Raw genomic sequence first — 27,276 nt, 5'->3', positions numbered from 1 at the left:
GACAGCCCCGAGTGCCCCATGCAGGGCTGGAACTCAGGAACCTGTGAGGTCATGACCTGAGCTGAAGTCAGATGCTTAACTGACTGAGCCAGCCAGGCGTCCCATCCTCGTAAATTCTAATGTTGGTTGGGGCTCATCCTTCCTCCTCCGAGCTCTTTTTTTCTGCATTTTCCAAGCTTTTCTTGCACACATGTGTGTCCATAGAACTTTAGTATCAATTTGTCTCTTCCAGAGAAAAGTGCACGTGGACATTTTTGTGGTTATCCTTGTTGCATCCACACGACTCCTGAAACAGAATGCGACGGGCACCAGTGACAGTCCCCACAAGGTTTATTGCAACGAGAGGCAAGGCCGACCGATCGGGACCAACACTTTTGATCAGAGTGCGGCCTCGAACAGCCGGGGTACAGAGTTTTTATAGCCGACCACATCGTTTTATCATCACCTGGGAACAGAACAAAGAAATAGTTCCCAGATGAGGTGGAAACAGTTCCCGGATGGGGTGATTATTCTAGACTTTCTGCCGTTAAGTCCAGTTGATCTCCTTGACCCTGCCTCCGATGCTCTTTTCTTTGAACTTTTGTTTCCTTAATTGGTGAGGCCTAATTTACAAGAGTAAAGCAAGGCTGCTGTCTCTTAACCTTCAGGTCAAAACAAAGCTGTTATTTCTCAAGCTATAGGTTAGCCCTACACCACAATTTAACCCTTACATCCTTAGGGTCATTACATGTAAGAAATCAACTTAAAATCACCACCTATTAAGGGTGTGGCTAGATCAGGAAGCCCTCAAACGGGACAGCGGGGCTATGAGGCCAATACCAGAGTGGCCATTGTCAAGGACTCAGGAGCCAGAATAGAATAAATGTGCGCGCCCCCCCCCCCCCCCGCCCCTCAGGTCAGCCCGGACCAGGTGACAGGTCCTTCTCACCTCCAACCTACTGGAGCTACCCCATTTCTCACCATCTCACAATTATCCTAATTCAGGAGCCATTTTGGGGGGTGTGGGGTGCATAGAGTCCGCGTCATGACGATGGGAGTTATCGAATTGAGACCCTGCTGCTGGCCCCACCTGGGCCAAGAACCACCAGCTTGCAACGCCCAGGCCAGGTCCCCACCTGCTGCTGGACACGTGGTGGGACGGGTCTCTGCTGCCCACCGGTGTCAGCTCTGAGCCCCTGGAACCGCACCAACGCAAAAGGTGTACCTCGGGGTCCTGCGAACCCCAGCCCCGGCTTCACAGTCAGTGAAGTGAGTTTAAGAAGGCTTTTTCAACACCACGTGCCCTCAGTAGCAGTCCAGCTGCCAAAGCGAGTGGCACGGGGATGGGAGGCACCCACGCGGCCCCGGAATCCGGGGGCTCTGCCCCCGAGCCTCGGCCGCTGTGGCCCCAGGCGGAGCAGAGGGCCTGCTCTCTGGCACTTTCTAAGAATGGCACGGACAGGGGAAGGCTCTTCCCCACCCCCGGGCTGCATCCCCGCCATGGTGTATGTCCCCCCCCCCCCCCGGTTCCTATGTTGAAACCCCAATCCCGATGGGATGGTATGAGAAGGTGGGGGTCTGTGGGAGGTGGTGAGGTCTGGAGGGGGAGCCCTCACGAATGGGATCAGTGCCCTTGTGAGAAGAGTCCGGAGAGCTGGCCGGCTCTCTGCCATGTCAGGACACAAGAGGTTTGCAGCCTGGAAGGGGCTCTTCCCAGAACCCGACCGTGCTGACTTGCAGCCTCCAGAGCTGCCGGAAATACGTTGCCGTTGTTGATGAGCCACCCGGTCTGTGGTGCTTCGTTACAGCAGCCCGAACGGACTCAGCGCCCGACCCGCAGTACCCAGCAGTGGGCCACGGAGAGTCAGGCCACCTGAGACACTCGGGGGGGGGGGGGGTGGGCAGGGAGGGGATGCCTGGTGGCTCCTTCCCCTCTGTCTCCTCCTGGTCCTCCCTCTGGGACCGCCCACCCCCTCACCCGCCCAACAGACATTCGCAGTTCACAGCGCATCTGCTGGGGATGCCGTCCCGGACGCGGGCTGTCAGCACTGGGCATCCCTCCTTCCCTGCGCTGCAAGGAGTGGGAGGTGAACCATTCGCTTCCGATGGCCCCGTCGCCAGACTTCTGGCCGTAATTTCGACTGTGCTCCAGGAGGGAGACAGAAGGCATCTTCCTGCAGAGCCGGTGGCTGGCAAGTCCCGAGCGACACCCGTGGCTGCCCAGCTAGGTGGGTGTGAGGCAGTGGCCTGGTGACAGGCAGGGGCAGCTTCCTGACCTCTGATTCAGCCACGGGGGTCTAACCTTGAGACCACCAGTCCCACCACGGTCCTTGCCTTCCGCTCCTCCCGACTGTCCAGAGACTTTGGATGGGATCCCTTCCTGCTAACGATTCCTGGACTACTTCCTGTTTTCTGTGCTGAGCCTTGACTAAGAGGGACACAGCTGTCGGCCTGGAGGGCAGGAGCCCCGCCTGCAAACCACACGGTGGATTTGCCCTGGAGGGCGGAGGGAAGCAGGCTGAGCACTGTTGTTTGGGCACTGGCTGGCTCTGGGGATGGAGAATCCCATCGGCGATGTTCCAGCACATCAGGAGAGAAGACAGGAGCCCAGAAAAAAATTCAAGAAGGCAAACAGGGCGTGGTCTCAAGATGTGCGAAGGAGGTAGAAAACAAGGCTCCAGCAAAAAGGCATTCAGTCAGGGGTCCCATGAGAGGGACTGCATGGTACACACGTCCCCACGCCTTCCGTCTGTGGCAGACAAGACCGGCCCATCCGGGCAGGCTCTTCCTGCCGGTGGCCGAGCTCGGAGAGCTGCTCAATAACACCGTTAGCCTGTGAGCCCATATTCCTGCCTTGGGGCCAGACATCGCTAATCAATCACAGCACTCGTGCCACCACGTTCCCCTACCGCATCCATGGCAGACATCACTAGTTGATTACATCACTCTTCCCAGATATGCATCCATTCTTTAGAATCCTCCAGAACCCAGGACTCCAGGCGGCCAGTGCCAATGGCCTGTGGCTGACAAATGGCACAAAGACTGCCATCTCTGCGAAAGTCTCTGGGCTGGGGAAGGAGGAGAGGCCACTGGGCAGACAGGGATGGGCTTCAGCGGAAGATGTGAACCGGTGCGGACGGGCAGAGAAGGCAGGAAGGAGGAGGACATTTTCGGCAGGGGCGGGACGCAGTGTGGTACGCGACAGTGGCTGTCTGAGAGTGGAGTCATGGCGGCGACAGGCTGCTGTCAGCCCACCGAGTCTGGTGCGCGGCCATAGGAGGCAGGGGAGCAGGGGAGCCTTGTGGTGGCCAGTGCCCGTCTGACGCAAGGGGGTATTTGATAAAACTCAGCTGGGCTGGGTACGCAGAGCAGGAGGAGGGCAGAGAGTGGGAAGGCAGGGATAGGAGTCGGGAGGCTGGACAGAGGAGTAGATTCACTGAATCGAGGTCTCTCTCTCACAAGTGCGCACACACACACACACACACACACATGCACATCTGGTAGGTGACCCGAAGTCTCTCCACGCCAATGGCTGGTGTCCATCCCTCCATCTGGTACAAATTCCGGCCTTCACACGGCAGCCTGGCGGAAGGTGACAGAAGAAGTTGGTTTGTCCTAACCTTCCTGGAGAAGCAGAGACCAAGGGACAGCCGGGACGTGGAGGCACGGGGGCCCCTTCGGCAGGAGTCAGGCCCCTCCCCCGAGCACACTGTCCCCAGGGAAGGGTGCGCCCTGCTGCGCCATACAGCTCTCTTACCTTCGCTGGCCATGGCTGGATGGGGGTGCCGTCCCTGCCCATGCAGCACAGGGCAGACATGCAGGCCACAGCTTCCTCGGCCAGCAGGTCCCAGCGGGCATTGTGGCCCAGGTTGCCCGTCGGGTCAGCCGGATCCAGGACGATGGGCCTGCAATTCCCATCAGGGTCAGTCCGATCCCTGGCAACACCTGGGTGCCCTTCTGTGGGACTGGTTGGACTATTCTCCTCCATCACCCGGCACTCTGCACGGGCCACTTCTCCCTTCTGTGTCCCGGGCAGACATTACTAATCAACCACCATGTTCGTTTGGGCCACTCTTACCCCTTCAGCATGTAGCGGGCATTGTTAATTAATCTCGGGACTCGTTCTACCACTCTCCCTTCCTACATCTGTGGTAGATGTCACCACGTCAGAGTCTTTTTCAACACATTGTTCTAAGTTGCCATCACCCACTGACTGGAGATACATCGTGAATTTGCGCAAGCGTCTCTGTTATCTTTGCACCATTTCAGAAGGAGGCAAAATCCCAAAGAAGCAGACCTGCTCCTGTTACCTGGTGGGTTCCCAGGTAGGGTTGGCACATTTAACAAATATGAACAGAGGATGCCCAGTGAAATTTGAGCTCTGGAAAACCGTCAGTATGTCCCAAGGACTGCGTGGGGGCATACACATACTAAAAAGTCACTCATTCTTTTTCTGAAATTCAAACTTGGGAGTCATACATTTCACCTGGAAACCAGGGGACCAGGAAACGGAGGGCCTGTCCCTCAGGTGCTAAGGCTGTCCCTGTTAGAAAGGAGCTCCGTTCCAGGAAGAGGAGTTTGCTGTCCCTGCTCTGTGCCCTGCGGAAGTGGGAAGGGCGAGGGACCCCAGATCTGAGACACTGCAACACTGAGGGTGGGCCAGAACCTGGGCTTCTGAAGCTGCTGGCTCAGGAAGTCCCTGACAGTCTTGTCCCGGTTGTCGTAGTTGACGGTCCAGTAGACACAGAGCTCACGGTACCGGCTGACCAGCTCCAGGACGGTGCGGAAGCCTTGTGCCATGTTGAACTGGGGGTCCCGGCCGCCCTGCTCCCAGGCATGCACCGTCAGGAGCTCTAGCCCGTGCTGGGGGGGCAGGGAGCCTTTCCCCTTGGGCATCTTGTTGCACTGGGGAATAAAGGGAAAGTGTGGGTTCACACTGGCAACGAAGAGGCACAGGAGGGACCCTTCCAGAGCTGGCAAGACCACCCCAAACCTTTACCGGGCACTTCCATGCGTCAGATGCCCGGCCACGCACTATGCCCTCAAATGCTGCGATGTGGCGACGCCAGCCCCAGTTCACCGATAAACACACCAAGGTCCCACAGCTATGAAATCTGTCTCCGGCCGCTCGGCCAACCCCGGGTCGCGCCCCGCCTCCTCCCAGGACAGCGCTCTGGGGCCCGGGCAGGGGGTGGGGGGATGGCCCCGTCCTCGGGCCGAACCTGCCGGTACCAGTGCTTGACCAATCGGATCAGACTCTTCAGCTTGGTGGGGCGAGAGACGATGAAGTCCCTCTGCAGCTCCGTGAAACAGGTGGAGTACTCGCCCGCGTTGTTGTAGCTGTGGATGAGGTCGACGTAGACTTGAGACGTGGGCCTCCTGCCGGAGCTCAGCTGGCCTGGAGACAGGGAGGAGGCCACCGTCGGCTCGTTTCCCAGAACCCCCCTGGGGCCAACTGAGACAGGCCTTCCAGGATCTCCTACTTGGGCACCTCCCTCGCCGGGGGTCTGGACCCACGGTGGCGGGGAGGGGGCACAGGGGATCTTAGACGGAACACAGACGTGGCGTGACCCAGCCTTAAATCCCCGGTGAGAATCTCGCGGCCCTTCCTGCCCCCTTTCAACCCCTCCGGTTGGCCGTCAGCAAGAAGTCTCAGCTGGGAGCTGACGCATCTTTAGCGGCTCCTGGACACTCGTTCAGCCCTCTCTAACAAAGGCAGAGCCTCGGTCTTAGAGCCTCCTGTAAGGAACAGGACCGTATCACTCTCCGGCTTCACCGCCCTTAAAGGCACTCCTTGACATTCAAGCGTTCCTGCTTTCCGAACTGAGGAACTGTGTAGATTCAGACACATTTCTGGATGAGTCCCTCCCTTGTTACTCATTTCCCAAACCTCAGGAGCCAAGTACATTCCAATACACGGGATGTCCTCGCTCTGCGAACTTTCCAGTGCAAGCTCAGAACTGAATAGATGGAAAGGATTTGTGTTTGTTTTGTGCAGGGATGTACCCTTGGTGCCACGGAGAATGCTGGACACGTACTTGGTGCATGTGTTGAACGAACGGATCCTCCGGGTCTGTGGAAGGTGGAGAAGGTAGCACACAAATCCTCGAAGCTGGGAGTGCACGGAGACACTCGAATACAGTGTCAGGGGAAGACACTGCGGCTCAAGGCAGGGAATTCCCTTGCTCAAGGTCATCTGTCATGCTGAGACTAGGGCCCAGCCCACCACTGTTAGATCACATAGAACTGTTGTACGAATTGGAAAAACGTGTCCTTTTCTCCAGACACCTTGCAGGAAAGTGGTGAGAAACACACACGTGTACAATGCCTGCCCTGTGAACATGTGTGGTCTGGTTGTGCAGTGCACGACCTCGACTGCTGTCCCTGGCAGCCCTGCCTCTGCTTTTCCCCTTCTCAGGAGTATGCTTGGGTACCTCACCTAAGGCGTTAAAGGCTGGCAGCACGTCAAAGTCCACGCTCTGATCCAGCATCGTCTGGGACATCAGAGAGAAGCTCAAAACGCGGGGATTCTCCCACTTGGGGATCTCGAACTTCACCTCGAACTGCATCTCCTGCTGACATGCCTCCAGCTGGGCTCGGATCTCTGAGATGATCTCAGCCCGCTTGTTCCCTTGTTCGGTGAACTGGCTGAAGCAGCTGAGGAACACCACTATATCAGCATCTGAGCGGCCTCGCAGGGCTGTGCCTTTGGCTAAAGAGCCACCCTGGGGAGGACACGGAGGCGGCTTGACCCTTGCAGGACTGCGTGACGTCCTCCTGCCGGAGCCTGTGGGTCAGGAACTTGCTGTGTGACCTTGGGCAAGTCACCTAACCTCTCTGTCTTACCTCTTTAATATGCGGTTAAGACGTAGTATGGTCGCAAGAAAAAGAAATGTGCAAAGATGTTAAGTTTAAACCCTTCAACAAATGCAAACGTTCTCATTCCATCAAGTTTGGGGGCCGGGAGGGATTTGAGAGATTTATTTGTTTATTTTTTGGACCTGTGGTTCTCAAGCCTGCTTGTACCAGGAGAGCTTTAAAAACTGGCCGATGTACGTATGCCTCCTATGCCCCTGTGACTGTGATTTAATTGGCCTGGGAGGGGGACAGGGCATCAGTCTAATTTTTAAAAGTCACCTCGTGATTCTAAGTGAAGCCACGGTTGACAACCAGTGAGCCAGGTTATCATCTTTAAGTGTTATGGACAAAGAAGGTAAGGATCAGAGAGGGGAAGGTATTTGCCTGGGGCCACACAGCAAATCATCAGGCCTGGGACTTTTCATTGGCTGATTCCGTGCTGATAATCTTCCAGAGCTAACCTGGGTCTCACTTGTGACTTCAGCTGTGGACCGAGGTTGTATCTGGTGCAGTGGATAATGTGACTTTTTATACACCCCCAGCATCCCTTCTACTTCGATGACCAGCACCCTGGTTTTCTTTGGGGGAATCGCTCCTCCCCCACAATTCAGGTCCACGTGGGACTGGCTCAGTAATATGAACCAGGCTTGGCCAGTCAGAGCATGGTGTCTCCCTAGCCCCAGTGATGAGTTTGGGGAGGGGTATATAACCCGAGTCAGGACAATAAGACTCAATTCCAAGACTTATTTGAATTTTGAGAAAAAAGAATCCCCCTTTCTGGAAGCTTAGAGATGCTAAGAACCATCACATGGAAAGGGCTTGTCCGAAACAGAAGACAGCAGAGCCAAGAGCTGGGATGAAAAGCTGAGTCCTGATGACCCCGCATGGGCTCCTGGATCTGGCTGTACCTGACGGCAGATCTACTCCAGGGCTTTCCATTTACATCAGCCAATATACTCCCTTCGTTCCTCCTTTTGCGTTGGCTGTCACAAGCGACCAGAAGAGATTTGCTGGACACCTCTGAGCCCTCCCGCCGCCACCCACCTACAACAACGGCGTTCTGGTTTCCCCTCTGTGTTTGGCCTCGTGCCGATTGTTGTAAGGACCACAGAGGTGGGTCAGGCCTGGCCCTGGCCTGGGAGAGATCCCCAGCCTGCAGGGCCCTCCTTGCCCACGGCCCTCTGGGGACTTACCTTGACCACCTTGAGCACTTTGATGGGAGAATTCCGGAAGCAGTTTTCCCTCAGGAACGAGCAGATGGCATTGACGGCCTTGTTCACCTGGGCCAAGAACTGGCGGCTGGGCTGGAGAAATTCACTGATGAACTTGTCAAGGTCCCCAGCTGGTGTTTGGTAAAGGAGAGCAGGCTACAGAAAGAATCCAGGTACGCCGGCTCGAGCCAGGATTCCCTAGGAGCGCGCAGGCCCTGCCTCTTGCCAGTCTATGAGGATGAGACTCCCGCTACCTCCCACAGCCCTTTTCTTTCTCAGCTGGTTGGCAGGTCTGTGTGGGAGCACCAGAAGGACCCGAGTTCACGTTCTGGTTCCACCGCCAACACGCAGCCTTGGTTTCACCATCTTTAAATGGGGGCAATAACAAGGCCCGTGCCTCACTGGATTGTCGTGAGTATCAAGCCCTGGTTATGAGATCCGGCTGACAAAAGCAAGGGCAATAAACTCATATCCCTTCGGGGGCTGGCTATCGCCTTAAGCGGGGGTCCCCTAGAAGCAGAGCCTGCGATGGGGGTTCTCGTGCGTGGATTAACGGGGGGCAGTGCTTGCAGGAAAAGGGGAGTGAGGGAAGCAGGAGAAGGAGCTAAGCAAGGCTCCAGCTCGAGAAAGCTTTCTCTCGATCCCACGGGGAACTCTGGACTCGGAATTGCATCACAGAGCCGGTCTCGCCTTAAAAACGAGGGTGGGCTTTTTGTCCCCCGTGTCACGGAAGCGCTGGCTGGGACAGAACAGCAGGTGTCTCAGCCGTAAGCCGGCAGAAACGCACACTCCTGGCAGCTGGGGAATGCGCGCACCGGCAGGGAAAAGGGGTCTGGAAGGGGGCACCGACGGCATCCGCCGCCCCAGGGGCTCCCCTCTTACCATCACATCCCAGGGCTGCACAGACGTCCCCTGTCTATTCCTAAAGCAGGCCTGTGTCTCCAGAGCTGCCGCTTCCTGGGCCAACGGCTCCCAGCTGCCCTGGCCCACATTCCAGGTGGGGTCAGCAGGATCCAGGAGCAGGGGCCTGGGGGGCAGAGTGGATGGGCAGGCAGGTGGGGAAGGTGGGAATCAGTGAAGAGCAGGGGGGTGGGAGGGACCGGGAAAGGGTGTGGGGGCTGGGGAGAAGGAGAAGAGTGTCAGGACCTTAGGGCCGGCCCAGTCTGTCCCAAGCACAGTAGGGTTCCCACCTGGCTGCCTCAGTCAGGTATTGGGTGAGCCCTTCATTTCAGAAATGATATTTTATTGTGTTAATGAACCTGGCTCTGCCTTCTTTGGGGGCTCCCTGTGTCCATGCTTCTTCAGCAAAGAGTCCAGAGCGAGGAGTGGGGTTGGGGCACCCAGATCCCACTCCTGGATGCAGTGACTCCAGGGGAGGGGGGGGGGAGGAGAAAGGATGATGCAGTGCATCGTGGGTCTGCACCTGGGTTTCTGAAGCTGGCCAAGAAGGTATGTTCTGATAGCTGGGTCCTCAAAGCTGTAGTTGACCGTCCAGTAGACACAAAGCTGCTGGTGCTGCTGGACGAGCCCTAGGACCGTCTTGAGGCCTTCAGCCGTGTTGAAAGAATCGTTCCTGCAGCCCTGCTCCCAGGCGAAGATGGTCAGGAGCTCCAGGGCATAGACTGGGGGCAGGGAGGCACAGGCTGGCTGCCGTCCTGTGTTCCGAGCTGCGACCTGGGTCACCCAAGGCCAATCAAAGAATGAGTGGAGTTGAGCACCCAAGATGTGCCAAGCATGGCCCTATGTACTTGGAGAGGGAGGGGAATATAAAAAATGAAGCCCTTTTCATTTTACGGGACAAAACGAAACCCTTCTTATTTCACAGGGGGACACACAGAGGTCTGGGAACGGGCGTGGGTAGTGACTTGTCCAAGGTCACACAGCGAGGCTAAGAATCTCAGACTTGATCTTTGCCCAGAGTCTCTCCATCAAGGGTGTACGGGACGGTTGTACAGGAATGGGGGCTGCGATATATTCAGCTTGGTATCCCAACATCTGGCACAATCGTGACGTTAGTGGCAGTGGGTGCTCAGTAGATGTTTGCTGAATGAGTGCACGAATGCGAGTGCATTCAGATGAGTGTTTTTGGTGAGGGAGGTCTGGAGGAAGCTCGGGGTTTATTTAGTACACTTTGCACACAAGACAGTGATGGTGGAACAGCATAAGCTAGGGCTTGGGGGTGGGCAAGAACAGGGAACCCATTAGCAGCGTGGGGAGTGAAGGGAAACAGATGAGCTAGAGGTGGATGGTGAACCCCAACTACAAGAAACGGGCATTCGGAGCTTAACGGACGAAGAGATTTTCTTTCAGCCAGGGACTTCCGGTCTGTACCGGAAATGGAGGATGGAGGAGGTGGACCTTCTACTTGGGATGGCCAATGAGAAGTGAAGGAAGGGAGATGGCTGCCTGGGGGAGGCGCTGATTGGCTGAGGCAGTTGCCATGACAGCAGCTACTTCCTGGGAGGAGGGAGGAGGCGGGTATGGAGGCCTCACCTGGTAATACCAGTGCTTCACGAGCAGGATCAGGTTCTTCAGCTTGGGTGGGCGAGTGTTCACGAAGTTCCTCCTCAGCTCTGCGAAGCAGGCCACATGCTCGCCCCCCCGGCAGCCACTGTCGAGGAGGCTGGAGTAGATCTGGGGCTCAGGTCTGGCGCCCGCACAGAGCTGCCCTGCGAAATGTGAAGTACTCTTGAGTGCCTAGCTCTAACGAAGACAGCAGCATGTCCCCACCCAGCCACTCCCCAGCTTTTATTAATATTTTAACGTTAATTGCATAGCATAGCACTGCAACCCATAATACACAGTCTACGACATGGAATAGCAATCAGAACTTTTTTTTTTTTTTTTTTTTTAAGCACCAAATACGTACTGGGTGCTTTTCAGTAATTTTCGCTCATCCACCCAATAACTCCGCAAGGTGGGTGATCTCGACCCTAGGCAAGCTGTGTAGCATAGCGGGCGAGGGAATTGGTCTCCAAGGCACAGGCTGGAGGCAGCCCTCACCCGCGGCATCAAAGATGGGCAGCAGGCTCACGTCCATCCAGCTTCCTGGGGCCCGGGACACCAGCTGGAACTGTAAAGCCTCGGGCACGGTCTGCTCAGGAAAACGGAGGCTCAGGCCGGGGACTGGGTCTTGCCACCAGGATTCCAACTGTGCCCGCATCTCATCAAGGATCTCCAGGCGGCGGGCCCTTTGGTCCCCGTAGTCCTCGAAGCAGTTGAGGAAGATGACGAGTTCGGCATCACCGTAGCCCCTCAGGTCTGTGCCCCGGCCAAATGAGCCCCCCTGCAGAGGATGGGCCATCTGAGACCCATGACTGTCCCTGAGCTCAGGAGTCAGACTATGACCCCACCCGCTGTACCCCCACTGCAGTCCCAACACTACTCTGTCGCTGGTGTCGGGTGTGGGGACACCGTGACAGAGGTGGGCTGCACAAGCCCCGCGACCTCTGACTCTTAGAAGCCTGGCAGAGTCAAATTATGTCCGCCTGCACCTGCCTTCTGACCCTCGGGGCCTGCGCAAAGTCAGACCAACATGTAGCAACAGAAAACGGGGGGTGCGGTGAAGGGGGCAGGGATTAATGATTTTAGCCGAACATCCGCAGCACCTATTGACTGCCCATCTGGACCACACATGGCACGTTGAGGTCCCGGGGCCAAATGGGGCCTGTGGATGTGCTCTGCTGGCCTGCTTCCATCCATCCATCCGTTTATTGGACACTCACATGTGGCAAGGTATGGGAGTACATAAAAGTTACCTGTTCTCCTGGAACTTACATTCTAGCAGGGGGAGAGGAGGGAGGGACAGTCCGCAAACAACAGCTCCCAGAAGCGCTAAGGGCTGTGTGCAGGCAAATAAGGCAGTAAGGGGACGGGGTGGGGCTGTGGAAGGGAGGTTGCAGTTGTGAACTGAGCAATCAGGCCTCCGTGAGACTCTAGAGGGCTGGGACCCTAGACTTAAAGGAGAGTAGGGGAAGCCAAGTGGATGGGGTGGGGGGTGGCGTGGTGAGGGATTCCAGAAAGAGAAACCAGCCAGTGCGGACTCTGGCCGGTGAGTTCAAGAAGCAGCCAGAAGGCCAGTGTGGAGTAAGTGAAGTTCCGAGAAAGACCAGGGCCAGATTCTATGGGCCTCGAAGCCACTGTGCTCTGTGAACCCGGGGAGGGTTTTGAGCAGAGAGGAGGCGTGCTCTGTTAGTGGTTTAAAAAACTATCATTAAAAAAGATCCCCCCCAAAAAGCTGGTACTTAGATACATACCTCCGGCCAGCAAACTGCCCCTCCACGGATGCCCACTTGCCCTGCCCGCCCTCAGCCGCGCTGTGGCCCCCCCCCCTCGCTGTGGTGCTCCAGGAGGGTCCCATCGGTGTCCCCACCCACCGACTTACCTTGCTGACTGTGGACGCCCTGTAGAAACGCTTCTCGCAGAGGCAATGCAAGATGACATCGATGGCCTTGCTGACCTGCTTCTGGAACTGGGGGTTCGGTTTCAGGTGGTCCTGGATGAAGCGGTCCAGGTCCTTGGTGCTGACGCGAGACAGATCCAAGGCCGTCCCCAGAGTACAGGGGGTGGTGCTGGCTGTCCCTGAGGGGCCGGGAGCTGGGCGTGAGGGCTGCCTGCTCCCTGCACTTGGGTCCACGGCATTGAGACTGCTGCTCTCCTCCGGGGCCCTCTGGGCAGAGTCTCGCTGGATGGGGTGGTCCAAACCTGAGCACCCAGGACGTGGAAGGCCCTGGAAGTTTGTTGAAGGAGCTGTCTTACAAGCGAAGAGGCTTCTCCATCTCTTCTCTCGCCAGCCCCCTCCCATTGTACGGTCAGGGTGACTGAGACTCAGAGAGAGAAAGCGAGAGGGTCACCGCTAGCCCCTAAGGCGCCTTCGTGCAGATTAGATAGAGGCGCCCTTCCAGACGGGATAAATTATAAAAAGGTCCCCGGTGCCGGGCGGACACAGCGAGGTAAGCAGATGATAACAACGCCACCGGAAAGGTTCCTCCAAGCAGGCTCAGCTTGGTGATCAGGTTGTGTTACATGCCTGCAGCCCCCACTTTTCAAGCCTGTCCCACAGCCCAGGGCCCCAGCACACAGCAGATGCTCAGGAAACACCGAGTACACGAATTGGGTGCGTAACAAGGATCCTGGGAGCCCCTCACTCACGGGCCCCTCCCAGGGCTGCACAGCGCCCCCCGCCGCCTGCAGGAAACACGGGTGCTCATAGCAAGACTCTGCCTCTCGGGCCAGGAGATCCCAGTGCCACGCTGCTCCGTTCCCCACGTCCCACGTGGGGTCAGCCGGGTCCAGGATCACGGGCCTGCAAATCCAGAGGGACAAGGAGGTTCTGGTTAGCGAGACGGTCAGGACCAGGGGCTCCGAGGTCAAGCAGGCCTGGTTCCAACTCCAGCTCTTCTCCTTTCCAGCTGTGTGACCTAGGGCGGATGACTTACCTTCTTGAGCCTCAGTTACCTTGGGGGGGGGGGCTGCCGTGGAGATTACATCAGAGTCATGATCCTCCACTCTGCACATTAGAATCATCAGACAGGAGGATCCACCCCCAGGGACTCAGAGTTACCCCCGCGACCAAGCAGTTTCATTCCCATGTGTCTCTCTAACGGTGCGGGCACACCGAAATGCGCGTGCAAGGCTGTTTGGAACAGCCTCATGGTAACAGCCCCGGAGTGGAAACCACCAAACTGTCCATGAGGAACAGGACGGAAAGCATATTGTGATAAATGCACACGATGCAAGTACTCTGCTCGGCAACAGAACGCAATAAGCAACAGTAAGAACGCCCCACCGTTGGTGGTCTTTTCACAGGTGGTTCACTTTATAGAAAGGCATCAAAATGTGCCCTTGGTACCTGTATGCTACGTGTCGCATAAAATGTTCACGTGTAAAATACGTTCACGCAAAAATCTTTTTTTTTTTAAAGGTTTACTTATTTTTGAGAGAGAGAGAGAGAGAGAGAGAGAGGGCGGCGGGGGGGGGGGCGCTAGCAGGGGGAGGGACAGAGAGAGAGGGGGAGACACAGAATCCCAAGCAGGCTCCAGGCTCCGAGCTGTCTGCACAGAGCCCGCGACATGGGTTTCCAGCTCGCAAACGGAGAGATCATGACCTGAGCCGAAGGTGTCGCTTAACGGACTGAGCCACCCAGGTGCCCCTAGAAAAATCTTTTTAAAAACGCCCGCCTAGTGACTGTCATTTCCCTCTGGGGCTGAATCCACTGAATTAGTAAGCGCACAGCGTGTGGCTTTGGCCCCCGCGCAGGCCTCCGGGAGAGGAGACCTGTTGGATCATTGATCACTGTTAATTATCTCCTGCGGCCCAAGCCCCGGAGAGTGGGGACAGGGGGGTGATGGGAGGTACCTGGGTCTCTCGAGCTGGTACCGCAAGAACCACCTGACCGCAGGGTCCTCGAAGCCGTAGTTGAGGGTCCAGAAAACACACAGGTGCTGATACTGACAGATCAGGCCCAGGACGGTGCGGAGGCCTTGGGCCAGGCTGAAGGCCTCCTTCCCACAGCCCTGCTCCCAGGCGAAGATGGTCAGCAGCTCCAGGGCATAGGCTGGAGGCAGCTCCTCCCTCCTCGCCTCCCCCTGGCGCACCTGTAAGAGGGGAAGGGGAGGGGAAAGAGAGCGCTCCCTGGAGGACTTCCCCGGAGCTCTCAGTCTGGGGGGTGCAGAGCCCGCCCACCGGGACGCAGGCGAAGCCTGAGACGAGATGCCGCGGTCCAGGAACAACCTGCCGCGTCTCATCTGCCCTCGCTCCTGGGGCTTCGGCCAAGCCTCGGGCGTATGCGATGCGAGCCTCTGGGATTGGGGAGCAGTCAGAGAGAGGCCGGCGGGTGGGCAGTGCGAGGCTGCTGCTCATCCTCCAGATGAGCGAATGGCAGAACTTTCCAGGGCCACACAGCGAGTCGTTGGCTGAACGAGATCCGGAATCCAGGATCTCCTCCCCCCAGACTTGCTTTATGATGAGTGGTCCACCAGAAAGACCAAGCCGTGTGCCCAAAGATCTTGGGGGGGAGGGGGCCTGTTCCCTCATCTCCAGACACAGGCTGGGCACCCCTTCTTCAATACACAACAGTCTGTCGACGAACATGAATGTTTCGGGGGTGGGGGTCATTCCTGAGGCTGAGGCGGGAAGCGTACAAACTCCGCGCTACTTCATACCATAGATAAAATATTCCAGAGAGTTCAAAGCCCTGAACCCACGTGAAAAGAAAACTTTAGAACCTTCTGGAAGGAAATATGGGAGAAGAATTTTAGAAAGGATAGGGGCGCCTGGGTGGCTCAGTCGGTGAAGCGCCCGACTTCGGCTCAGGTCACGATCTTGCGCTTCGTGAGTTCGAGCCCCATGTCGGGCTCTGTGCTGACAGCTCAGAGCCTGGAGCCTGCTTCAGATTCTGTGTCTCCCTCGCTCTCTCTGCCCCTCCCCCGCTCAAGCTCTGTCTCTGTCTCTCTCAAAAATAAATAAACATTAAAAAAAATTAAGAAAAAAGTCAGGATAGGCAAAGCCTACTTACGCAAGATGCACCAAGTACAAATCACACACGAAAAAGATGAACACACCTGATTACATTAAAATCCCGACATTTTCCGTGACAAAAGACCTACGAACAAAACGGAGGTCCCAGCCTCGTCCTGGGAGAACAGATTGCATTATGTTAACTCAGTAAGAATTAGCATCCAGAATATGTAAAGAGCTCCAACAAACCAACAAGGAGAAAACAGCTAGCCCAGAAGAAAATAATAAACCAATGATATGAACAGGCATATCCCTAAAGAGAAACACGAGTGGCCACGAAACATAAGAAAATATTCTCGCCATCGCGAAATCACAAATTCCAACAGTCCTATGCCTGGGGCGAGGACCCTCCGAAGCCACCTTACCTGGCGGAACCAGTGCTTCACCAGCAGGATCAGGTTCTTCAGCTTGGCCGGGCGAACGTTCACGAAGTTCCTCCGCAGCTCCGCGAAGCAGGCCGCGTGCTCGCCCCCCTGGCAGCCGCTGTCGAGGAGGCGGGAGTAGATCTGGGGCTTGAGTTTGACATCGGAACTGAGCTGTCCTGCGGGAGTGAAGTGCTGTGCATCAGGAAGGGTTCCGAGGCACAGGACGGACAGCCGGGGGCGGGGAGGAGGGCAGTTTGGTGGAGCATGGGGGCTGGAGGATGAGGAAGAGAGCCTGGAGCTTCTCAGGGGGCAGGGAGGAAAGCTCTAGACCAGAAGGAAGAGCCCCTTCCTTCCAAATGGCCAGGCAGCCCCCAGGGCCCGGCTGCATTCCAAGCCGGCTACATAGGAAGGATGCTTCCAGCTGAATCAGGAGTACCTAGAACCTGGTAGTTCTTCCCTCCCTGCGGTTCCCTCAGGCAGAACAAAAATGCCACTGCACATACCTCTAATTGGTGCCAGAGGGGAAAGGCACGGTGCTGGGGAAACCGTAAGGCGAAGGATTCTGAGCCCTTGGCAGTGATTGTTAATATTTTTTTTAGTGCTTGCGACACTAAAGTTTCACACCGAGTGCCGCGTCTCTCCACCAAAACCCCACCGGGCAACTTGCCTTCACTTCATCTTACAGCTGCGGACACTGAGGCACAGAGAAATTCAGGGCTCTGCCCCCGGTCACAGAGCTGGCAAGTGACGGACTCAGGACTGGAAGTTAAAGCTGGCTGCCTTTGCGGCGTGGGCCTTTCCCGCCACCGCTTCCTGCGGGCCTGGCCTGGGAAAAGGAAACGCGCTCCATAATTTCCCAGGTTCCCCCGACATCGCTTACTTGCTGTGCGGCTTTGGGTGAGTTACCGTCCATCTCTGTGCCTCAGTGCCCCTCTTAGGAAAAGGGAAGACAAGACAGTACAGACCTCATAGGTTTGTTCTGAGGAATTAATGAGATGAAATAGGTCAAGTGCTTGTTGGAGTCGAGCACTGAGTAAGCAGTAGCTATTATGATTAGTATACGTGTACCGAGCGTGGGAGAGTGTGGCTGTCCGTCAGGACGTCGTAACCTGGATAAGTTCAAGAGAGCTGTCTCCCAGGACATCATGGTTAATAAGAAGAACACTGATAATGGGAAATAGTAATAATAATAATAATAATAATAATAGAAAGAAGGACAGCAAGCACTCATACAGCCCCATCATGTGTCAAGTTCATCACAGGTTTTCACGCACACAGTCTTTCCAAACACTCTGCAAGATGGATTGCTACGGTCCCATTATTATTAACCTCATTTTACAGATGTGAGCACAGGGGCACATTATATATACTATATTATAAATCAAGCATGGATATACTATCAAGGGAAGCGCAAAAATCATATTAATGCCTTTAAGATGAAATATAAGATTTTGCAGAATGCTGGCCTTGTCCCCAAGCCCCCTGAGGCCAGGCGGCTGTGCCTTCCCCCTGGGGTATTTCTGGAAGGGCCGAGAAGCACTGTTCTCGGCAGTGGCTGAAGGAACGTCTCCCCAGCTGCTTGAGGGAGGGCCGAGCTTCTAGACGCCAGGACCGCAGATCCGGGAGGAACCGGGCTTTCTTGGCCCACACTCAATGCGTGTAGTCAGGAAACGAGAGCCCAGAGAGGGATGCCCAGGCCACACAGCAGGCTGGTGGCAGGGTTAGGACTGGAAGCCCGGTCCTACTCCTAAGGATCTTGCCCCCGACCCTGGAATGGGTCAGGCACCCCTCACCCAGAGCGTCGAAGGCGGGCACCAGGCTGACATCCATCCAGTTTTCGAGGTCCGTGGATGCCAGTCGGAACCGTAGGACCCTGGCTGCGTCCTGCTCGGGAAACTCAAAGCTCAGACCGGGGATGGGTTTCTGCCACCAGGATTCTAGCAGGACCCGTATCTCGTTGAGGATCTCTGCACGGCGAACGCCCTGGTCCTCGTAGCTCTTGAAGCAGTTGAGGAAGAGGACAAGTTCGGAATCACAGCCACCCCTCAGAGCTGTGCCCCGGCCAGAGGAGCCTCCCTGTGAAGCAAAAAACAATTCAGAATTCTGCACTCTTCGATTCTGGTGACCGAGTGGGCTGGTAGGCAACCTGAGCGAACCAGACAGGCTGTGGGGGGAGACGGTGGGCACACAGCCCCTGGCATGTGAAGCCATGCAGAAATGCAGGCCGGGGAAAGCCAGGCCTGAGTTTTCAAGAAAAGCATGTTTTATTTGTAAATCCATATGTTTCTAAGTGTTGGCCACTAACTTCAAAAAGCTTTTGTTAATTTATAATTTTAAAAAAAAAAAGTTTTTTTAGGGGCGCCTAGGTGGTTCAGTGGGTTAAGTGTCCGACTTCAGCTCAGGTCATGATCTCACGGTTTGTGGGTTCAAGCCCCGCATCAGGCTCCCCGCTGTCAGCACAGAACCTGCTTCGGATCCCCCGTCTCCCTCTCTCTCTGCCCCTCGGCCCCTCTCTTTCCCTCTCAAACATAAACAAACATTGAACAAAAGCTTTAATTCAAAATGCTGGCGAAACAAATTCTGCTTTGCAGAACACATGTTCTCGGCTTTTGCCTGGGATCAGTTCAAAACCATGATATGACTTGCTGAATGTCCGGGACCTTTCTGACGGGTGTTTCTTTCTGCAAAGCTGTCAGCGAAGGACCTGCGAAGGAAACTCCCATGATGAGAGTCTCTACCCTGTGCCTGGAGCTCTGTCAAATGTCTGACACCGGTAATCTCACTTCCAGGCAGTCCCTGTGATGTGGTTACACGCGGTTACATGAGCCTCGGGGCTGTGAAGTGAGTTAACACAGCCTGGAAAAGCCAAGAACCAGATTAGCCTTCCAGAGGGCATCTCCCCCACCGAGCTGGGATGGCGAATTATCCCAATGGCATCCCAGGTTTTTGTTTTGTTTCGTTTTGTTTTGTTTTGTTTTGTTTTTACTGCCAGCTCCTCACATGGGGGGGGGCTGCCAACAAAGGGGGAACAGGGCGCAGCACGGAGGAATATTGTAAACCGAGCATTTCCTGCCTGTTTTGTGCTTGATCATCTCACGGAAGCTCCCTAACAAGCCTGAGAGGAAGGTACTGTTACCGCTCCCACTTTACAAACGAGGAGATGAGGAAACGAAAGTGCAGAGAGGTTGCTCACCGACACCTGACTCAGAGAAGGCACGGCACTTGGAACCTGGGAGGTCAGCTCAGAAGACTGGGCTCCAAGCCTACATTCTTCCTGCACCCCTCCCCATCGATGAATTCCCTTAAAAATACTTATTTTATCGTGCACGTTTCTAAACCTACACAAAAGAAGAGCGGGTTTTTAAGGAAGTCTGTTGCCACATGTGCTTCATGTATGTTTTTATTTTAGAAAATTTTTTGATGTTTACTTATTTTTGAGAGAGAGAGAGAGAGAGAGAGAGCATGAGCAGGGGAGGGGCAGCGAGAGAGGAAGACACAGAATCCGAAGCAGGCTCCAGGCTCTGAGCTGTCAGCACGGAGCCCGATGCGGGACTTGAACCCACAAACTGTGAGATCATGACCTGAGACACTTAACCAGAGCCACCCAGGCGCCCCATCTCCTTCTGGGATTTTTAAAGAAATTTCAGCCTTTGGCCACGCCACCGGGAGACATTTTTGGTGGTCACAGCTGGGGCAGGAGAGCCCCTTCCTGTTGGCTCTGGGCAGGGGTGGAGAAGGGAGAGGGCGGTCCTTCTGACAGGACTACAGAGGTCAGCCACCCCTTCTTCGCGTTCTGGTCCAACTAGAAGCCCCAGGCTCATCTTGCACATTATTCCAGCCCTGGAACTGGCCATTCTCCAAGGAGTCTTTTCCGTAGGGAGCAGCATCGGAAGACTGGAAAGGTAGCTCATGGCCCTATACCCACCTTACCACTGCCTCCTTCAAAGCTTTGAATGATCCGAAGGCCATAAGCTACAGTCAACCACGAGAACTGTCCGAGGCTTTCCAAGAAAGCTGAGGATTGCCAGAGCTTTAGAGACTCTTAAACTATTGCTCCAAAGAAATTCGTCCTTTCCACCTCAAAGGCAGAAATCTGCCTCCACGTTTCCCAGGCTGCAAGCCTCTCCTTCTTTCCCACCTCCCAAGCTAAGACTCAGCCCCAGGAAACCACCAGCTGCTCTGGGGCCGTCCCTTGCCCTGTGTCTCCATCCCTTCCCTGAGAAGCTCCAAGTCCCCTCTACCCCAGCCAAGTTCCTTGGTCGCAGCCCTAGCCCCTGAGTTTGTGCTGAGGACACAGAAGCTGATGCCTGTCTCCTGCCTGAGCCTGTGGGCATCCTGGGGTCACAGCAGCAGGAAGGCATTTAAATGACAAAACGTGGCCCGGGGCAGTGGCTCACCCACCCCCAGTCCCAGTTTCCCCAGTCGTAAAACAGGGGTAATAATCCCTACCTCGTTGAATGTGAGGATTCAGCGGGATGACTCATTTAATGAGACAATGTTCATTGTTATTGGGCGGTTTCGCAGTAAATTAGGCTCCGTGGCTATTGGAGAAATACTAGGGTTTCTGCATCTTTAGGGTCAGGCACGGTGTGAGGACTGGAGTCTGTTTGGACTGGGTAAACGACTGAGTGAGTGAGCGAGTGAACGAACGAATGAATGAATGAATGGAGGCAGCCTGTAAGAGCACAGATGCAAGAATCAGACGACCTGGCTTTGAATCTTGCCGGGCCTCTTACAAGCTTTGGACACATCATTTCGTCGCTCCGTGCCTCAGTTTCCCATGCGTCGGGTGCGGTTAATAGTACCCACTTGGCCGGGCTGCGGTGTGCAGTGTATTTTCAGGGCACTTAGATCAGCGCTGGCGCACCGCAAACGTGCCTCCAAAGTGTCAAAGAAATGAATGGAAAGAGCTGATACAAACCGTCCGGGGCCACATCGCCCGCGGCAATGGGTTGTTCCTGTTTACAGGTGAGCTCTCCCCCCTGCCCCTGCCCCTGCCCCCTGCGCGGCGCCTACCTTGGCGATTTTCAGCACCCTCCAAGGCTGGGCAGCGGCGCGGCCCCCGCGCTCCCGCAGGAAGGTCCCCAGGGCGCCCAGGGCGCGCCGCGCAGCCCCCACGAATTCGGCGGACGGCTGCAGTCTGCGGGCCACCAGGTTGTCCAGCGCGGCGGCGGGGGTGCGGTACACGTCCATGTCCACGGCCGGCTGCCCTCCCGCGCGGTCCGCGCGCGCTCCCCGCTGCCCGCGGCGCCCCGACCCGGCCTCTGCGCCCCGTGGGAGGGCAGGGGGTGGGGCTGCCGCCCCAGCCTCCCCGCCGCCGCGCCCCGCGTCCCTGCTCCCCAGCCTCGCAGGCATCCCGCCCCTCTCCCGCTTGCGGTTTCGGTTTCGTTTCTCTCCAGCAGCTCTGCGCTCTCGCACCCATTTCCGGGTTCCCTTCCCAGCCGAGTTTCGTTTTTCGGCCTCCCGGCTCCAGCACTGGGTCCGCCTTCCCTGCAGCCTCCCGCCCCCACCCAGCTCCGATGCACTGAACACACCCGAACAAAAAGCCTCGGCAGCAACGGGTCCACAGAGCACCGTCACGTACCCTGGAAGCATTGAAGAAACGTGCAGGATTTACACGCGAGGACACGGTCACGCCTGGTGGCCTGGAGGAGGTTCACCCAGAGAGCACCCCGCTTGCTCTCTGCCTGAAGGGGGCGTTCTGAACACCGCTAGTAATGGAGGACCCTTTGCACAACGCTTGTCCCTCGCTGCTTTACACGTCCAGCCGTCGCGTTCCATCCCCCCGACAGCCAGGCGCTATTATTACCACACCCGTTTGATGGACGGAGTTAAGGTACAGAGAATCTAGGCACCTCGGCCAAGGTCCCATACGTAGCCGGAAAATTGTCAGACTGGATTCGAACCCAGCACACGCTCTCAGTAATGTGCTGTTCTTACAGGAGCTCCTGTTCTTACAGGAGTATAAAAATAATTTACACGTTTAATGCAATTCCAAAATGTTTAGAATCCCAATTTTTAAAACTTCAGACATACTCTGAAGTCCTGCCTGGAAGAAGAATTCTTTTACAAAGGAGAAACGGGGAAGGAAGATCAGTATACCATGGCATCTCGCGCAACGTTACATAGCAAGGTGTTATAAAGCCGCCAGTTAGATCCCTTCGGGACCGGCGCAAAACTAGGCGGAGAGTAAGCAGCAGAGTGGAGACCTGAAGCTACCAGGGGTTTCTATCTTCACACCTGTCCTCGACCTTTCTGGCGGGTTCGCTGTGGCTCCTCTACCCAGAGGACCAGAAGGTGAGCTCTTTCCCAGGCTCCGCCCATGCCACCGTCCAACCCCTCCTCCCTGTCCCACTCAAAAATTCTTTAGTCCTCTGTCCCATACGCTCAGGGATCCAGCAGTCACTCTGTCTTGGGTAGCAATGAATGTGAACAAGGACTTTCTGAAGTCTGCCTTAACCTCTAGGAAGTAGATGGGGTCGGAGGGTGAACTGCAGAGCTCATAGCGAACCAGAGGAAGAGAGGGCAGGCTACCGGGGTGGACACCTGGTTTTCTACTTCGGGTAGCGAGCGCCACATCCCTGGGAGGTATTCAGTTGTAGGAAGACGCCCATTTTGTACGTTTGATATAGTGGAGGGGATTCAAGCCGGGTGCCCTCAGCCATCAGGTCATGCTTTCAAGCTCTCCTATTAATCAGTCTTCTCCCTGACTCACAGGTCACTTCAGAAATCCTCCATTTGTCAGGGCGCCTGAGTGGCTCCGTCGGTTGAGCGTCCGACTTCAGCTCAGGTCATGATCTCACGGTCCGTGGGTTCGAGCCCCGCGTCGGGCTCTGTGCTGACAGCTCAGAGCCTGGAGCCTGCTTCGGATTCTGTGTCTCCCTCTCCCTCTGCCCCTTCCCTGGGTGCTCTCTCTCTCTCTCTCTCTCAATAAATAAATAAACATTCATTTAAAAAAGAAAGAAATCCTCCATTTGAGATAGTATGCTGAACGCACATTCGAGATCCCACCAAAATGACAGCAAAGATATGTTAAAAGTGTCCTGCAACTCAACAGGTGGGAAATCAAGAAAGGTCACCGTCAAGGGATCAGGACAGCTGAGGTATGTTGAGGAGGGAGAAAGGGAAGGGTCAAGACTGGATGAAGACGGGGGACCGATCACGTACACAAGCTGTCAACTGCCGCCCTAGGCTCTAGAAATCACAGGGAAGAGGTGAACACATTGGATCATGCTGCCGGATGCTAAGTAGAGGCCCCGCGGGCGAACTGAGGTCTGTGGGACGCCCGAGACAGATGTGGGGCTGGAGGAAGTAGGCCGTGTTGGCCTGAAACACGGGAGGGAGAAAGTGCTTCTGCAGGGCAGGAAGGGCTCTGAGGAGCTCGGGGGAGGGGCCCTGACGTGTCCCAGACACAGGGGTGTGCAGGGAGGGCTTCGTGTGGGGGGGGTGGGGGTATTTGGGAGCGTTCACTCGGGGCTTCAAAGGCGGCATTAGGTTAAAATTCACCTTCCTTTTTTCAAATTTTTTAAATTAAAAAAAATTTTTTTTACTGTTTATTTATTTTTGAGAGAGAGAGAGAATCCGAAGCAGGCTCCAGGCTCCTAGCTGTCAGCACAGAGCCCGACACGGGGCTCGAACTCATGAACTGTTGCGATCATGACCTGAGCTGAAGTCAGACGCTCAACCAACTGAGCCACTCAGGTGCCCTGTCCCCCCCGCCGCCCCCAACCAAATCACCTTCTTTTGAGCCAGGGGTGAGGTGGGAGCATAGAGGGGTGGGCCTCAGCATCAATTCTGATCATCAATCCAGCATCAATCAGTTTATTGCAAAAAGAATTGATAAAGTCAGAAAATTCAGAAGAGTATAAAGATCGCTTGAAATGTTATAATCAAATACACTCTCTGCAACATTTAAGGTCTTCCAGGAACCAAGTGCTACAAAATGCAATTAAAGAGAACATACCGAGGACAGTAAAATAGAAACAAATATGTAGAAATAATATGACAGAGGATGTGAAAGACCCATGCAGTGGCATATTACAATGGTTACAGCATCATTAAAGACGATTAAAATTAATAAGGAGACACTCCAAGTTCATGGATGGGGATTCTCAATAGAACAATAGCGTCTTTCTTCCTAAACTGATTTATGTAATTCCAATCAAATGCCTCCCCATATTTTGGGTGGGACTTCACACAGTGAGTATAAAATTAACATAGAAAAGGTCAGGAGAAGGCTTTTGTGGGTTTCCCCCCTAATATAAGATTTTTTAACAAATGTTTATTTTTGAGAGAGACGGAGTCAGAGCGTGAGCGGGGAGGGGCAGAGAGAGAGGGAGACGCAGAATCCGAAGCAGGCTCCAGGCTCTGAGCTGTCAGCACAGAGCCCGACGAGGGGCTCGAACTCACGGACCGCGAGATCATGACCTGAGCCAAAGTCAGACGCTTACCAGACTGAGGCATCCAGGTGCCCCTCCTGTAATATAAGATTTAGTCTTTAATCCATTTTGAGTGGCTTTTCGTGTATAGTGTAAGATAAGGGTCTAGGTCATTCTTTTGCGTGTGGGTATCCCATTTTCCCATTGCCATTTGTTGAAGGCTTAGCCTTTCCCCATTGTGTATTCTTGGCAAATTGCTGAAGGTCAGCTGACTATATGTGAAGTACAGGCAACACAAACAAAACTAGACAAGAGGGACGACATCAAACTGAAAAGCTTCTGTGCAGCAAATGAAACAGTCAACGGAGGAATAATGCAACCTATGGAAAAGGAGAAAATATTAGCAAACCGTGAATCTGATAAGGGGTTCATCTGCAAAATCATAAGGTGCTCCTACCACTCAGTAGCAAAGACACAGCCCAATTTAAAAATGGGCCAAGGACTCGAGTAGACTTTTTTCCAAAGAAGACCACAAATGGCCAACAGGTGTATGAAAAGATGCTCACCATCGCTAATCACCAGGGAATTGTAAATCAAAACCGTAAAGCTATGACTTCACACCAATTAGAATGGCTATTCCCGAACAAACAAGAGACAGGAGTGTTGGTGAGGAGGTGGAGAACACGGAACCTGTGTGCACTGTTGGTAGGAAATCAAGATGGCACAGCCATTACAGGAAAGTATGGGAGTTCCTCGAAAAATAAAAAACAGGGGCGCCTGGGTGGCTCAGTCGGTGAAGCGTCTGACTCCAGCTCAGGTCATGATCTCACAGTTCGTGGGTTCGAGCCCTGCGTCGGGGCTCCGTGCTGACAGTGCAGAGCCTGCTTCAGATCCTCTGTCTCCCTCTGTCTCTGCCCCTCCCCTGCTCATGCTCTCTCTCTCTCTCTCTCTCTCTCTCTCTCTCAGAAATAAACATTAAAATAAATAAAAAATAGTACTACTGTATGATTGATGTGGCTTTTCACTTAATCTACTGATGACTGTAACATTGTTTATAATCATGAAACACTCAGAAGATGACACAAGTTGGGAATGCAGACTGGTGCAGCCACTCTGGAAAACAGTATGGAGGTTCCTCAAAAAAACTAAAGATAGAACAACCCCCGCGACCCAGCAATTGAACTACTAGGCATTTATCCACGGGATACAGGTGGGCTGTTTCGAAGGGACACGTGCACCCCCATGTTTATAGCAGCACAATCGACAAGAGCCCAAGGATGGAAAGAGCCCCAATGTCCATCGATGGATGAATGGATAAAGATGGGGCAGACACACACACACACACACACACACACACACACACACACAAAATGGCGTATTACTTGGCAATCAAAAAGAATGAAATCCTGCCATTTGCAACTACGTGGATGGAACTGGAGGGTATCATACTAAGTGAAATTAGTCAGTCAGAGAAAGACAAAGATCATATGACTTCACTCATATGAGGACTTAAAGAGACAAAACAGATGAACATAAGGGAGGGGAAACAAAAATCATATAAAAACAGGGAGGGGGACAAAACAGAAGAGACTCTTAAATATAGAGAACAAACAGAGGGTTGCTGGAGGGGCTGTGGGAGGGGGGATGGGCTAAATGGGGAAGGGGCACTAAGGAATCTACTCCTGAAATCATTGTTGCACTACATGCTAACTAATTTGGATGTGAATTTTAAAAAATAAAAAATAAAAAAATAAATAAAAGAAAAAAAATTTTTTTTTTAATTTTTTTTTCAACGTTTATTTATTTTTGGGACAGAGAGAGACAGAGCATGAACAGGGGAGGGGCAGAGAGAGAGGGAGACACAGAATCGGAAACAGGCTCCAGGCTCTGAGCCATCAGCCCAGAGCCTGACGCGGGGCTCGAACTCACAGACTGCGAGATCGTGACCTGGCTGAAGTCGGATGCTTAACCGACTGCGCCACCCAGGCGCCCCAAAAGAAAAAAAAATTTTTAAAAAAGAATCAGCAAAAAAAAAAAAAAAGCCTCCTAGGATTCTGGTAAGGATTGCTTTGAATCTATAGATCAATTTGGAAAGAATTGACATCTGAGCCATATTAAGTCTTGCAGTCCATCATACAGTGTATCTCTCCATTTATTTAGGTCTTCTTCAATTTATTGTGGAAATCTTGTGTACTTTTCGGGGTATAGATCATGCACACTTTTGTCAACTTTATCCCTAATTTACATATGTCCAATTTCCGATCTTTTTGCCAGTATGTAAAAACCCGATCAAATAATTTTGTACGTTGGCTTGTATCTTGCAACCTTGCGAAGTTCATTTGTTAATATTAGTAGCTTTCTGAAGATACCACCAGCTCTCTACATAAGCGATCACACAGTCTGTGAATAAAGAGTTTTATTTTTTTCTCTCCAAAAAAAGAAAAAGATGACACGAGTGGATTATCCACTTAATTATGGTATAGTGCAATGCAGCCATTATATGTGATAGCCCAAATTTCCTACTCAGCATAGTGATAATTATGATACATGTGACAAAGCAGGTAACAAAACCAGGTAGGGAGTAGAATCCCATTTTTATAAAAACACCACATACACAGGGAGACAGGGAGAGTCAGAGACAAGGCCGAAGAGACAGGTCCCAAGTGTTTACCGGTTGGCGGAAGGGACCATGGAGTATTTTTCTTTCTTTCTTCCTTCCCCCTTCCCTCCCTCCTTTCTTCCCTTCCTTCCTTCCATTCGTTCTAATGATTTCTTTACTTTGCTAATGTTAAAGACAATAACCAAATAATGTCATGAAAAAGAAATGACGTTTGTGGGTTCAAGCCCCACGTTGGGTTCTGTGCTGACAGCTCGGAGCCTGGAGCCTGCTTCATATTCTGTGTCTCCCTCTCTCTCTGCCCTCCCTCACTCATGCTCTCTCTCTCTCTCTCTCTCTCTCAAAATAAA

The 27,276-nt window shown here is 54.0% G+C and overlaps 1 protein-coding gene across 2 annotated transcripts; it reads right to left on the bottom strand.

Annotated features, from left to right (window-relative positions):
• Positions 1 to 312: 312 nt before the first annotated feature.
• Positions 313 to 21,286, bottom strand: OAS3 (2'-5'-oligoadenylate synthetase 3). 2 transcript variants are annotated; one of them, XM_047088035.1, is made up of 16 exons: positions 20,948 to 21,286; positions 17,725 to 18,007; positions 15,932 to 16,107; positions 14,406 to 14,644; positions 13,200 to 13,353; positions 12,433 to 12,777; positions 11,052 to 11,334; positions 10,542 to 10,717; positions 9,472 to 9,722; positions 8,931 to 9,075; positions 8,031 to 8,204; positions 6,419 to 6,704; positions 5,202 to 5,377; positions 4,646 to 4,884; positions 3,737 to 3,884; positions 313 to 3,561 (listed from the first exon to the last, which is right to left on the bottom strand). In XM_047088035.1, exons 1-16 carry the CDS (start codon positions 21,284 to 21,286, stop codon positions 3,550 to 3,552), a joined length of 3,426 nt encoding a protein of 1,141 aa, XP_046943991.1. In that variant the 3' UTR covers positions 313 to 3,549. The 2 variants fall into 2 exon arrangements, with proteins under 2 accessions (XP_046943991.1, XP_046943992.1); XM_047088036.1 differs by lacking the exon at positions 20,948 to 21,286 and having other exon boundaries at positions 15,932 to 16,102; positions 17,725 to 17,845.
• Between the last annotated feature and the right edge of the window lie 5,990 nt (positions 21,287 to 27,276).

The sequence above is a fragment of the Lynx rufus genome, unplaced genomic scaffold, assembly GCF_022079265.1.
Source record: "Lynx rufus isolate CCGP_SWC_20201006 ecotype Redwood Valley unplaced genomic scaffold, mLynRuf1.p SCAF_24, whole genome shotgun sequence".
Lineage (NCBI taxonomy): Eukaryota > Metazoa > Chordata > Mammalia > Carnivora > Felidae > Lynx > Lynx rufus.
The sequence above is the reverse complement of the archived record's forward strand: the minus strand, read 5'-3'. Positions and strand labels throughout refer to the sequence as shown.